This window comes from Pseudopodoces humilis, chromosome 28 (assembly GCF_049639895.1).
Source record: "Pseudopodoces humilis isolate 2021_Gansu_Grassland_sample_001 chromosome 28, ASM4963989v1, whole genome shotgun sequence".
NCBI classification, from domain to species: Eukaryota; Metazoa; Chordata; class Aves; order Passeriformes; family Paridae; genus Pseudopodoces; species Pseudopodoces humilis.
Genome location: NC_142227.1, coordinates 1,645,080 through 1,658,331, shown reverse-complemented (window position 1 = coordinate 1,658,331; position 13,252 = coordinate 1,645,080). Strand labels below are relative to the sequence as shown.

At 51.4% G+C, this 13,252-nt stretch overlaps 2 protein-coding genes across 3 annotated transcripts; one reads left to right on the top strand and one right to left on the bottom strand.

Annotated features, from left to right (window-relative positions):
- The first annotated feature begins 3 nt into the window (after positions 1-3).
- Positions 4-5,652, top strand: BORCS8 (BLOC-1 related complex subunit 8). The gene is made up of 5 exons (XM_005531670.3): positions 4-99; positions 2,701-2,813; positions 3,529-3,593; positions 4,113-4,220; positions 5,058-5,652. Exons 1-5 carry the CDS (start codon positions 63-65, stop codon positions 5,098-5,100), a joined length of 366 nt encoding a protein of 121 aa, XP_005531727.1. The 5' UTR covers positions 4-62; the 3' UTR covers positions 5,101-5,652.
- A 446-nt stretch (positions 5,653-6,098) lies between these two features.
- TMEM221 (transmembrane protein 221) lies at positions 6,099-11,913 on the bottom strand. Of its 2 annotated transcripts, none has more exons than XM_088067870.1 (4): positions 11,490-11,913; positions 8,941-9,026; positions 7,330-7,677; positions 6,099-7,221 (listed from the first exon to the last, which is right to left on the bottom strand). In XM_088067870.1, exons 1-4 carry the CDS (start codon positions 11,771-11,773, stop codon positions 7,091-7,093), a joined length of 849 nt encoding a protein of 282 aa, XP_087923996.1. In that variant the 5' UTR covers positions 11,774-11,913; the 3' UTR covers positions 6,099-7,090. The 2 variants fall into 2 exon arrangements, with proteins under 2 accessions (XP_087923996.1, XP_087923995.1); XM_088067869.1 differs by having other exon boundaries at positions 6,099-7,255; positions 7,361-7,677.
- Between the last annotated feature and the right edge of the window lie 1,339 nt (positions 11,914-13,252).

The following is a 13,252-nucleotide window of genomic DNA, read 5'->3' as shown; positions in this document are numbered from 1 at the left end:
CAGGGTTCCCGGGGGGCGGTTCCGGGGGGGCACCGGCGGAAGCGGAAGTGGCGGCGGGCGGGATGGAGGAGGCGGAGATGCAGCTGAAGGTGAAGAAAGGTGGGAATGGGAAAATCGGGAATGGGAAAACCGGGAATGGGGAAAACGGGATCGGGAAGGGCCCGGTGGGGTCTGGGAGAGGCTCCGCTGTCGTGATTTGGCCGGTGGCGGCGGGACGCTGCGTGTGGGTGAGTTGGGTTTGGATTCCCGGCCTTTATCCCTCAGTGGGGGCGCCGGGAAGAGTCGGGAATATCCCGGGATATCCCTTGGGAAGTTTTCTTATGGAGTTCTGGGGGAATATTTCTGAGGATTTGTGTGGGTTGCCCTGGATTTTCATGGAGATATTTCTGTGGAGAGATTTCCGTGAATTTCTGTGGAGATGTTTCTGTTTGATTCCATGGTTTTCCGTAGAGAGATTTCCATGGATGAATTTCCATGGATTTCTATGAATTTCCATCGAGCTATTTCTGCGGATTTCCATGGATTTCTGTGGATTTCCACGGAGATATTTCCATGGATTTCTGTGGATTTCCATGGATGGATTTCCATGATGTTTATGGTGAGATTTCCATGGATTTCTGTGGATTTCCTTGGAGATATTTCTGTGGATTTCCATGGATGGATTTCCATGATATCCGTGGTGAGATTTCCATGGATTTCTGTGGAATTCCGTGGAGATATTTCTATGGATTTCTGTGGATTTCCTTGGAGATATTTCTGTGGATTTCCATGGATGGATTTCCATGATATCTATGGTGAGATTTCCATGGATTTCTGTGGAATTCCGTGGAGATATTTCTATGGATTTCCATGGATGGATTTCCATGGATTTCCATGGATTATCTATGGTTAGATTTCCATGGATTTATGTGGAATTCCTTGGAGATATTTCTGTGGATTTCTATGAATGGATTTCCATGGATTTCTATGAATTTCCATCGAGCTATTTCTGTGGATTTCCATGGATTTCAGTGGATTTTCTTGGAGATATTTCTATGGCTTTCCATGGATGGATTTCCATGATATCCGTGGTGAGATTTTCATGGATTTCTGCGGATTTCCATGGATGGATTTCCATGGATTTCTATGGATTTCCATGGAGATATTTCTGTGGAATTCCATGGATGGATTTCCATGATATTTATGGTGAGATTTCCATGGATTTCTGTGGATTTCCATGGGGATATTTCCGTGGATTTCTGTGGATTTCCACTGAGATATTTCCGTGGATTTCTGTGGATTTCCATGGGGATATTTCCATGGATTTTTCCATGATATTTATGGTGAGATTTCCATGGACTTCTGTGGATTTCCACGGAGATATCTCCATGGATTTCTGTGGATTTCCATGGGGATATTTCTATGGATTTCCATGGGGATATTTCCATGGATTTTTCCATGATATCTATGGTGAGATTTCCATGGATTTCTGTGGATTTCTCTGGAGATATTTCCATGGATTTCCATGATATTTATGATGAGATTTCCATGGATTTCTGTGGATTTCCACGGAGATATTTCCATGGATTTCTGTGGATTTCCATGGATGGATTTCCCTGATATTTATGGTGAGATTTCCATGGATTTCTGTGGAATTCCTTGGAGATATTTCTGTGGATTTCTGTGGATTTCCATGGATGGATTTCCATGATATCTATGGTGAGATTTCCATGGATTTCTGTGGAATTCCGTGGAGATATTTCTATGGATTTCCATGGATGGATTTCCATGGATTTCCATGGATTATCTATGGTTAGATTTCCATGGATTTCTGTGGAATTCCTTGGAGATATTTCTGTGGATTTCTATGAATGGATTTCCATGGATTTCTATGAATTTCCATCGAGCTATTTCTGTGGATTTCCATGGATTTCAGTGGATTTTCTTGGAGATATTTCTATGGCTTTCCATGGATGGATTTCCATGATATCCGTGGTGAGATTTTCATGGATTTCTGCGGATTTCCATGGATGGATTTCCATGGATTTCTGTGGATTTCCATGGAGATATTTCTGTGGAATTCCATGGATGGATTTCCATGATATCTATGGTGAGATTTCCATGGATTTCTGTGGATTTCCATGGGGATATTTCTGTGGATTTCCATGGGGATATTTCTGTGGATTTCCATGGGGATATTTCCATGGATTTCTGTGGATTTCCATGGGGATATTTCCGTGGATTTCTGTGGATTTCCACTGAGATATTTCTGTGGATTTCCATGGGGATATTTCCATGGATTTTTCCATGATATTTATGGTGAGATTTCCATGGACTTCTGTGGATTTCCACGGAGATATCTCCATGGATTTCTGTGGATTTCCATGGGGATATTTCTATGGATTTCCATGGGGATATTTCCAGGGATTTCTGTGGATTTCCACTGAGATATTTCCGTGGATTTCTGTGGATTTCCATGGGGATATTTCCATGGATTTTTCCATGATATCTATGGTGAGATTTCCATGGATTTCTGTGGATTTCTCTGGAGATATTTCCATGGATTTCCATGATATTTATGATGAGATTTCCATGGATTTCTGTGGATTTCCACTGAGATATTTCCGTGGATTTCTGTGGATTTCCATGGGGATATTTCCATGGATTTCCCTGATATTTATGGTGAGGTTTCCATGGATTTTTCCCGTTTTTTCCCGGCAGTGACGGACAAGTTCACGGAGAGCCTGTACGTGCTGGCCAACGAGCCGTCGGTGGCGCTGTTCCGGCTGCAGGAGCACGTGCGCCGCTCCCTGCCCGAGCTGGCCCAGCACAAGGTGGGTCCCAAAGATCCCAGGGATCATCCCACCCCGGATCCTTGGGAATTCTGCCTCCCAGACAGGAATTCCATCCCGAAAATCCCGGATCAGTCGTGGTTTGGAGCCGGTCTTTGCGGCTTGGAATTCCGTGCCTTGTCCTAAATCCATTTCCAGCTTCGTTTTCAGGGACTGGGAGCAGCTCCAGGGTTTCCCCTGGATCCTTTTCCCACTTTTCTTGGGCAGTCACAGGGATGGGCAGCCAGGAATTCCTTCCCAAATTCTCCTTTTCCAGTTTAAACCCATTCCCTGTGTCCTGGGATTCCATCCCAGATCCCAAATCCCTCTCCAGCTCTCCCGGAGCTCTGAGGTTTCCCTGGAGCTTCTCTTTTCCCACTTGGGCACTTCCAGGGATGGAGCTTCCCTGGGAATTCCATCCCATTCCCTCCCAGCCAGGAATTCATTCCCAAATTCCCCTTTTCCAGTTTGAACCCATTCCCTGTGTCCTGGAATTCCATCCCAAATCCCGAATCCCTCTCCAGCTCCCTTTTTAGGGACTGGAAGCAGCTCCAAGGTTTCCCTGGAGCTTCTCCCACTTTCCTTGGACACTCCCGGGGATGGAGCAGCCACGGCTTCCCTGGGAATTCCATCCCATTCCCTCCCAGCCAGGAATTCATTCCCAAATCTCCCCATTCCCAGTTGAGATCCTGCCTAATCCATGGATTTTCCTTCCCAGTCGGACATGCAGAGCTGGGAGGAGCAGAGCCAGGGAGCCATTTACACCGTGGAATACGCCTGCAGGTACTGGAATTCCCAGAATTCCGGGCTGGAAAACACAGCAGGATCCAGGGAATGAGCTGGGGTTTGGGATGAGCTTTGAGCTCTTAGCAGGAATTCTCGTTTGAGGGTGAAATTCCTGGAATTCCGGGCTGGAAACACAGCGGGATCCAGGGAATGAGGGTGGGAAGACTTTGGGATTTGGAGCTTTGATCAGCGGGAATTTTCACTTTGAGGGTGAAATTCCTGGAATTCAGAGCTGGAAAACAGCAGGATCCAGGGAATGATCTGGGATTTGGGATGAGCTTTGAGCTCCTAACAGGGTGAAATTCCTGGAATTCCGGGGGATCCGGGGAACGAGGATGGGAAAATCTGGGATTTGAGAACCCTTAGCAGGAACTTCAGGGCTTTCAAAGTGATTTTTTTTTTCCCAATTCCCACACCTCAAACATGAGATTTCCCGGGATTAGAGGGGAAACAACCGGAATTTGGGAATTCCAGCCCCTCCTCCTCCCACTTTTCCCACTTTTCCCACTTTTCCAGCGCCATCAAGAACATGACTGACAGCAGTGTTTACTTCAAGAGCATCGACAGCCTCCTCAAACATTCCATAGCCATGAAGGAGCAGCTCAACGCCGCCCAGGGCCGCAGGTATCCGGCAAAATCCCGGGAAAAGAATTCCAGGATTATCCGGGATGTCATTCCCGGCTTTTTTCCCGTTCCCCTGGGGTGAAAAAAGCAGCGTTTTTTAGGGAAAAGTGGGGGGAAAATGGAATTTTAGGGAGGTTTGGTTGTGTTAAAGGGAGGGGTTTGGAATTTTGGGATGCTGGGATTGGGAAGGGGCTGCTCTGATCCCAATTTTTTTGGGTAGAATTCCTAAGGAATTGGTAGCAGCTCCTGAAATATCCTGGAGAGGTTTGGGTGATCCTGGTGGATTTGAAGCTCTGGAATTTGCGGATTTTTGGGATTTATTTTTTGGATTTTTGGGGGATTTTTTATTTATTTTTAACTTTTTTTTTTTTTTTTTTAGTTTTGGAGGTTTTTTTTGGGAATTTTTAATTTTTTGGGGAATTTTGGGGATTTTTTTGTGGGGGATATTTGGGATTTTTTTGGGAGATATTTTTAGGATTAATTTAAATTTTTTTTTTCTTTTTTTTAAGGGATTTCTTTTATTTTCTGGAGGGGATTTTTTAATTTTTAGCAATTTTTTTTCTTTTTTTGGGGGGGATTTTGGGGATTTTTCATGTGGAAATTTTTTGGGGGGATATTTCAGGATATTTTTTTTCTTTGGGATTTTTTAGGGGATCCTTTTGGTGGAATTTTTTTTGGGGGGGGGATTTATTTTTTAATTCCTCAAGGGATTTTTTTGGGATTTGTTTTGATTTTTTGGGGATTTTCCACAATTAGCTTCACAGAAACCCCAAAACCCCCAAAATTCCCCAAATTTTCAGACAGCTGGATCTGACTTTTCCCATTTTTTTCCCACAGCACCATCACCCCCCAATCCAAAAATCCTCCAAGCACTTCCTGATTTTTTTCCATCCTCAATTTCCCAGCCTTGGGAAGAAGCGGAAAAACCACAGGTAGAGAGAAGCCCTTGAATTCCCAGGAAAAAAAAAAAAAAACCTGGAAAATCCCAAATCCTGCTTTTTGGGACCTCTTTTCCATGGGAAAACAAAAAAAAACCTGGATGGTTTTGTGTTTATCCTCAAAAAAAAACCCCCCAAACTCATGCTTTGGGAATTTTCCATAAAAAAAGCTGGAATGTGGGCACACTCCAAGCTTTTGTTGAGGAGGAATTCTCCAAGGAGAAGCTTTTCCAGAGGGTGCCAAGGAATTGCTGGATTTGGTTTTAATGAGGACGAGAATAAAAAGGAGAAAAAAATCCCCCAAAAAAAACTCAACAACAAGAAGAAAAATTCCTTTGAAATGTTTTAAACTTTTCTCCTGTCGCCGTGGGAGCTGCTTTTTGTTTTTTCCCGAGGTCATGGAGCAAAAAAATGTGGAATTTTGGGTTTTCAAGGGAGAAAAGGAATTGTGGCATTCCTTAAAATCCTAAAAAAAAAAACCAGGATTTATTTTATTTTTCCTTTGTCTCTTGGTTTTGGAGGTGACTGGAAAGAGGCAGAGCTTTGGTGTGTGGATCCCTCCTGGATCCGGGATTTTCCAGGGATGCAGGACTCGGAATTCCAGGGGAATTGGTCTTGGGATAACAACTGGATTTTGGGATAATAGCAGTGACACCCCAAACTTTCTCTGCCACCCCAAATCCCCTTCCTGACACCCCAAATCTGCTTTTTTCCACCCCCAACCTGACTTTTCTCATCCCAAATCTGATTTTTCCCACCCCAAATCTGATTTTTCCCACCCCAAACCTGTTTTCCTACCCCAAATCTGACTTTTCTCATCCCAAATCTGATTTTTCCCACCCCAAATCTGACTTTTCCCACCCCAAACCTGTTTTCCTACCCCAAATCTGACTTTTCTCATCCCAAATCTGACTTTTCCCACCCCAAATCTGATTTTTCCCACCCCAAACCTGTTTTCCCACCCCAAATCTGACTTTTCCCACCCCAAATCTGATTTTTCCCACCCCAAACCTGTTTTCCTACCCCAAATCTGACTTTTCTCATCCCAAATCTGATTTTTCCCACCCCAAATCTGACTTTTCCCACCCCAAACCTGTTTTCCTACCCCAAATCTGATTTTTCTCATCCCAAACCTCCTTTTTCCGACCCCAAATCTGCTTTTTCCCACCCCAAATTGTTTTTTCCCACCTCAGATCCCCTTCCTGACACCCCAACCTGATTTTTCCCATCCCAAATCTGATTTTTCTCATCCCAAACCTCCTTTTTCCAATCCCAAATCTTTTTTCCCACCCCAAATCTGTTCTTGGCCACCCCAAATCTGCTTTTTTCCACCCCAAACCTGTTTTATCCCACCCCAAATCTGATTTTTTCTACCCCAAATCTGATTTTTCTTATCCCAAATCTGATTTTCTCCACCCCCAACCTGATTTTCCCCACCCCAAATCTGATTTTCCTCACCCCAAATCTGATTTTCTCCACCCCCAACCTGATTTTCCCCACCCCAAATCTGATTTTTTCCATCCCAAATCTGATTTTTCCCATCCCAATCCTGTTTTTCCCACCCCAATCCTGATTTTCCCCACCCCAAACCCCTCCTCGATCCCAGGGTCGTGCTGAGGATGAGGATGGAGAAGGGAGGAAGGAGAAGGGCGGGAAAATCAGCCAAAATCTGCCGGAAAAGGACGGAATTCTCGTGAAAATTCCAATTTCCACTTCTCATCCCCAATTTCCAGATCCTTTCCCACAACTGGGATGGGCTTGGATGGATTTGGGGGGCTCCAGGTGGGCAGCAGAGGGATTTTGGCTGTGGATAAAAGCCAAAAATCCTGATTTTTCCAGGGAAAAAACACCAAAAACTTGGAAAAAAAAACCCCAACTCCCGCTCCAGGACCGCGAATCCCGGGAAGCTCCTGGGAAAATCCCGATTTTCCTTCACACCAGGGTGGAATCCTTGGTGGATTTGCGAGCCATGGCATTCCTCATCTCCCTCGTGATGACGTTCCAAGGTTTTCCCTGCTCCCGGAGCAATCCCGAATCCGCCGAGAGCGTCCTGTGCGTGCGCGACAATTCCCGCTGGGATTCCCGCTGGGATTCCCGCTGGGATTCCTTCTGGGATTCCTTCTGGGATTCCTTCTGGGATTCCTTCTGGGATTCCTTCTGGGATTCCTTCTGGGATTCCTTCTGGGATTCCTTGCTCCTGGCGCCGCCAGCCGAGCTCAGGTTGCTGCTGGAGGCCGAGCCCGGCTGGGATTTGCGCCGCGGGAAAAGCGGGAAGGAGAATTCCCGGCGGATTTCCGCAGGAGCCGCGGTCCCGTCCTCCCCGGGCCGGGCGGAATCGTTCTCGTACAAGGATTGGGAAAGCTCCGAGCGGCTCCGTTGGGAGATTTGGGAAATGTGGGAAGCGCGGAGCAGCGCGTGGAGCACGGAGATGAGCAGGACGAGAATTCCAGAGGTCAGGATGCAGGCGCTGGCGATCCCGGCCTCCAGCTGGAACAGCAGCAGCATGAAAAGGGCCAGAGCTGCGGGGAAAACGGGATTCGGGAATTCCGGGAATGGCTGAGGATGGAAAAGAGCTCAGGGACACCCTGAGGAGCTGCTGGGAAAACGGGATTCGGGAATTCTGGGACACCCTGAGGAGCTGCTGGGAAAACGGGATTCGGGAATTCCGGGAATGGCTGAGGATGGAAAAAAGCTCTGGGACATCCTGAGGAGCAGCTGGGAAAACGGGATTCGGGAATTCTGGGACATCCTGAGGAGCTGCTGGGAAAACGGGATTTGGGAATTCCGGGAATGGCTGAGGATGGAAAAGAGCTCAGGGACACCCTGAGGAACCACCAGGAAAACGGGATTCGGGAATTCCGGGACACCCTGAGGAACTGCTGGGAAAACGGGATTCGGGAATTCCGGGAATGGCTGAGGATGGAAAAAAGCTCAGGGACATCCTGAGGAGCTGCTGGGAAAACGGGATTCGGGAATTCTGGGAATGGCTGAGGATGGAAAAAAGCTCAGGAGCTAGCAGGAAAAAGGGATGGATTTGGGAATTCTGGGACACCCTGAGGAGCTGCCAGGAAAACGGGATTCGGGAATTCTGGGAATGGCTGTGGATGGAAAAAAGCTCAGGGACATCCTGAGGAACCGCCAGGAAAACGGGATTTGGGAATTCCAGGACACCCTGAAGAGCCGCCGGGAAAACGGGATTCGGGAATTCCGGGAAATCGTGAGGAACTGCTGGGAAAACGGGATTTGGGAATTCCGGGAATGGCTGAGAATGGAAAAGAGCTCAGGGACACCCTGAGGAGCCGCTGGGATTGCTGGGATCCTGGGAATGCTGGGGATACTGGGAATGCTGGGATTCTGGGAATGCTGGGGATACTGGGAATGCTGGGATTCTGGGAATGCTGGGATTCTGGGAATGCTGGGGATACTGGGAATGCTGGGGATTCTGGGAATGCTGGGATTCTGGGGATACTGGGAATGCTGGGGATACTGGGAATGCTGGGGATTCTGGGAATGCTGGGATTCTGGGAATGCTGGGATTCTGGGAATGCTGGGGATACTGGGAATGCTGGGATTCTGGGAATGCTGGGATTCTGGGAATGCTGGGATTCTGGGAATGCTGGGGATACTGGGAATGCTGGGGATACTGGGAATGCTGGGGATTCTGGGAATGCTGGGGATACTGGGAATGCTGGGGATTCTGGGAATGCTGGGATTCTGGGAATGCTGGGATTCTGGGGATACTGGGAATGCTGGGATTCTGGGAATGCTGGTGGGACACGTGCCTGTGAGGTAGAGGCAGACCCCGCAGCAGAAGAGGCCGATGGCCGCGTGCCGGACGCTCCAGCTGTCCAGGAGGAACCAGTCTGCCCTGGAAAAGAGGGAAAAGAGGGAAAACAGAGCCTCTGGAAAGGCTCCGAGCCCAGGGAAAAATATCTGGAATGAGGAATTCAGGACTGATCCTGGTCCTGATCCGAGCCCAGGGAAAAATATCTGGAATTGAGGAATTCCGGACTGATCCTGGTCCTGATCTGAGCCCAGGGTAAAATATCTGGAATGAGGAATTCCGGACTGATCCTGGTCCTGATCTGAGCCCAGGGTAAAATATCTGGAATTGAGGAATTCCGGACTGATCCTGGTCCTGATCCGAGCCCAGGAAAAATATCTGGAATTGAGGAATTCCGGACTGATCCTGGTCCTGATCCGAGCACGGGGGAGAAATGTGGAATTGAGGAATTCCGGACTGATCCTGGTCCTGATCCGAGCACGGGGGAGAAATGTGGAATTGAGGAATTCAGAATTGGGTTTTGTCCTGATCCAAGCCCAAGGAAAAAAAATCTGGAATTGAGAAACTCCAGACTGATCCCGGTCCTGATCCGAGCCCAGGAAAAATTTGGAATTGAGGAACTCGATTTTTTGGGATTTTTGTCCAGTTCGAAGCCCAGGAAAAAGCTTTGGAATTGAGGAATTCAAATTTGATTCTTGTCCCGCTCCTTCCAAACCCAGGAAAAATTTCTGGAATTTGGGAACTCGGGGTTGGTTCTTGTCCCTCTCCAGCTCGAGGTGACAGCACCGATATCCCAAAGCTCCCCTGGAGATTCCCAGGGAAAACAATTCCCCAAATCCTCCTAAAATTCAAATTACCGAAAATTCAAAATATTGAAAATATTGAAATTCAAAATCTCTTTGCTCTGGGAATTGTTGGGAATGGAATTTTTCCTCTCTCATCCCCTCAAAATTCCCAAATTTCCTCTTCCAAACGGGAACATTCACACCCCAAAATCCAAAACGGGAAAATCCACAACTCCTGCAGGGGGTGGAATTTTTTTTTTTCCCAGCAGCAAAAAAAACCAAAAAAACCCCGAGTTTGTTGTGGGAATTTAATTTAAATTTTTTTGGGGTGTTTTTAGGGAAATATTTTCGCTCTCCTCCGTTAATGAAGCGTTGGAAGAGGCTGAGGAGGCGCTGCTGGAATTTTTCCAGCCCGGTGCTGCGTGCAGAGCCGGGACTGATTGGATTCTCTAATTAAGGATAAAAAGTGGCTGTTGGAACATCGTCATTCCCTGGAAATGAGTTTTGACTCAATTCCGAGAGCTCCCAAAACTTGGTGAGGCTCCCCCGGCGTCACCAAAATCCTTTAAAATCCGATTATTCCCGAGTTGTTTTTTTTTTTTTAGTTCTGGGTCAGGAGCCCATCCCAGATCCGTGAAAAAATAAAAAGGAATTTTTACAGGTGTAAAAATGCTGATAAGGATTAAATTAACACCTGGTTAATGAGCCAGCCCTGGGGTCATTTTGGTGGCCCCGCAGTGACCTCGGGGACATTTTGGGGCGATCCCTGGGGTTTGGAATTCCAGGAGCTCCTTTAACCCTTCCCCAAAACACGCTGGGAATTTCAAATCGTGGCAAGGAACCCCCCTGGATTATTCCAGGTCCCAATCCAAAACTCAAACTGCAATTAAAGGGTACAATTCCAGCTCCGGGGTTCACGGGGCGATTTTCCACCGCTTGCTCCCCACAATTCCCTTTTGGGGGAGATCCGGCGAATCCTCACGGGGGTTTTGGGGTGCGGGAGGGGTCGGCAGCTCCCCGTGCCCAGGGAATCGTGTCCTGCCTCGGTCCCGGGGTGCTGCTGCCATCCTTCGGCATCCTGCAGCCCTTCCCTCCTGTCCTGGCCCCTCCGAGCCCCCCCAGACCCCTCTGAGCCCCCCAGACCCTTCTGAGCGCCCCCAGACCCTTCTGAGCGCCCCCAGACCCCTCCGAGCCCCCCCAGACCCCTCCGAGCCCCCCCAGACCCTTCTGAGCCCCCCCAGACCCCTTTGAGCGCCCCCAGACCCTTCTGAGCTCCCACAGACCCTTCTGAACCCCCCCAGACCCCTCTGAGCCCCCCCAGACCCCTCTGAGCGCCCCCAGACCCTTCTGAGCTCCCCCAGAGCACTCCGAGCCCCCCCAGACCCCTCCGAGTCCCCCACAGACCCTTCTGAACCCCCCCAGACCCCTCCGAGCCCCCTCAGACCCTTCTGAGCCCCCCAGACCCCTCCTGTTCATCCCCCAGACCCCTCGGAGCATCCCCACCTCTCCCGGCCCCCCAGCCCCGCTCCCCGGCTCTCCCGAGCCCCCCGACTCTTCCAGCCCCGGTTCCCCGGCTCTCCCCAGCCCCGGTTCCCCGGCTCTCCCCAGTCCCGGTTCCCCGGCTCTCCCCAGTCCCGGTTCCCCGGCTCTCCCCAGCCCCGGTTCCTCGGCTCTCCCCAGTCCCGGTTCCCCGGCTCTCCCGAGCCCCGCTTCCCCGGCTCTCCCGAGCCCCCCGGTTCCCCGGTGGCCCCGCGGCTCTCACCGCTCGCTCCCGGGCTGTCCCCGGCACAGCTCGGTGCTGCAGTAGCCGTGCAGGAGGCAGAGCAGGAGGCAGCTCACGTTGAGCACCAGGCAGAGCGCGGCCAGCACGGCCGATACCGGCAGCAGAGCGGCGGCCACCGGCTCCGGGAGCGCCCCGGTACCGGCGGCGGCCCGGCCCGACGGGAGCTGGAAGATGAGGCTGGAGGAGAGCAGGGCCATGGCAGCGGACAAGGTCCCGAAGAGCAGCAGAACCGTCAGGGCTCGCTGCGGGTACGCGGAGGGCATGGCGGGACCGGGACCGGCAACCGGGGAACGAGAACCGGGAATGGGAACCGGGAACGGAACCGGGAACGGAACCGGGAGTGGGAACCGGGAACGGAACCGGGAACGGGAACCGGGAACGGGAACCGGGGCAACCGCGGGGTTCCGAGTAGGGAATCGGGAATGGGAACCGCGAACGGGAATCGGGAACGGGAGCGCCTCCGTTCCGCGGTGTCCGCCGGGGCGGGCCGGTCCTGCCTCCGGTCCTGCCTCCGCCCCCGGTGGGGCCCCGGAAGCCTCCCGGGGGTGGAGGGAGCAGGAGCGGAGGTGGGGACTGAGGACGGACGGACAGACGGACACCGGCTGGCTCCCCCCATTCCCAGCCCTGCTCTTCCGTGGGAAAACCCCGGGATTGACCCCCCGGTCCCCCGGTGGGTGTGGTGGGAATTCCGCGGCGGTTCCCCCATCCCGCATCCCCCGGGAGCGGCGGCTCCTTTGGGATTGTCCCGCACGGAGCTCCCGGAACGTTCCCAGTCCCGCAAGGCTGAGAAAGGACCCTCGAACCGGCCCCTGGGACCCCCCCACGAGTTTCCCATGCCTTATAAATATCCTGGGAAGCGGAATCGCCTTTTCCTTCGGGATCTGCCCCGCCAGCGCCTTCCCCTGGGAATCGGGGAGGTTTCAAGCGGGATTAAATCAGGAAAATTCACCCCACGGGCCACCCGACACCTTGGGAAAGACCCCGTGCTGCGGGAGAGCTCCTGGAATTCCTCCGGGGACGGGACGAGGGGACACGAGGGGACACGAGGGGACACGAGGGGACACGAGGGGACACGGGGGGACACTGGGCCACCGCGCTGGGGTGGGATCCGGACCGAGGTGACCTTTCCGTCTGCTGGATTAGCAGTTCTGGCTGTCCCTCGCTGTCCCTTCCCGCGTGGGTGGCACCCTCGGCTCCGGCCGGAGCCCTGCAGGACACGGGGCTATTTTGAAATCCCGCCGTGTTGGCCTTGGCAGCAGCAGCAGTTTGGCTCCAGGCTCGTTTCCAGCATTTTTGGAAAGCGGGAGGGGGTGGTGGCAGTCCCTGGGACTTGGCTCCGAGTCCCCAAAGCAGCTCCTGGTGACGCCATCTCTGTCCCTTTGCCGTGTCCTGGACAGGGACAGAGCTCAGCGGTGTCACTTGGGGTGCAGCTCTCACCCCAGAGCATCCCGCACCTCAGGCTCCCCAAAATCCCAACATTTGGGGGCAGGAAGAGCCTCAAGAGGGAGCTCAAAGCTTTGAAGCTGGGAAGGAGCCGCCGGGCACAGCCCAGCCTGGACACCCCCTGACCCGGGGGGGGTCCCTGTCCCCAAAAAGGGGCTGGGAGTGACCCTGACCCCGGCTGGACCCTGGGAAGTCCGAGGTGAAGGAAGGAAGGACAGGACAGGACAGGGATGTCCCACACCCAAAAACCCCGAGTGTCCCCGAACTGTCCCAGGATGTGTCACCTCCGGTTCTCCGGC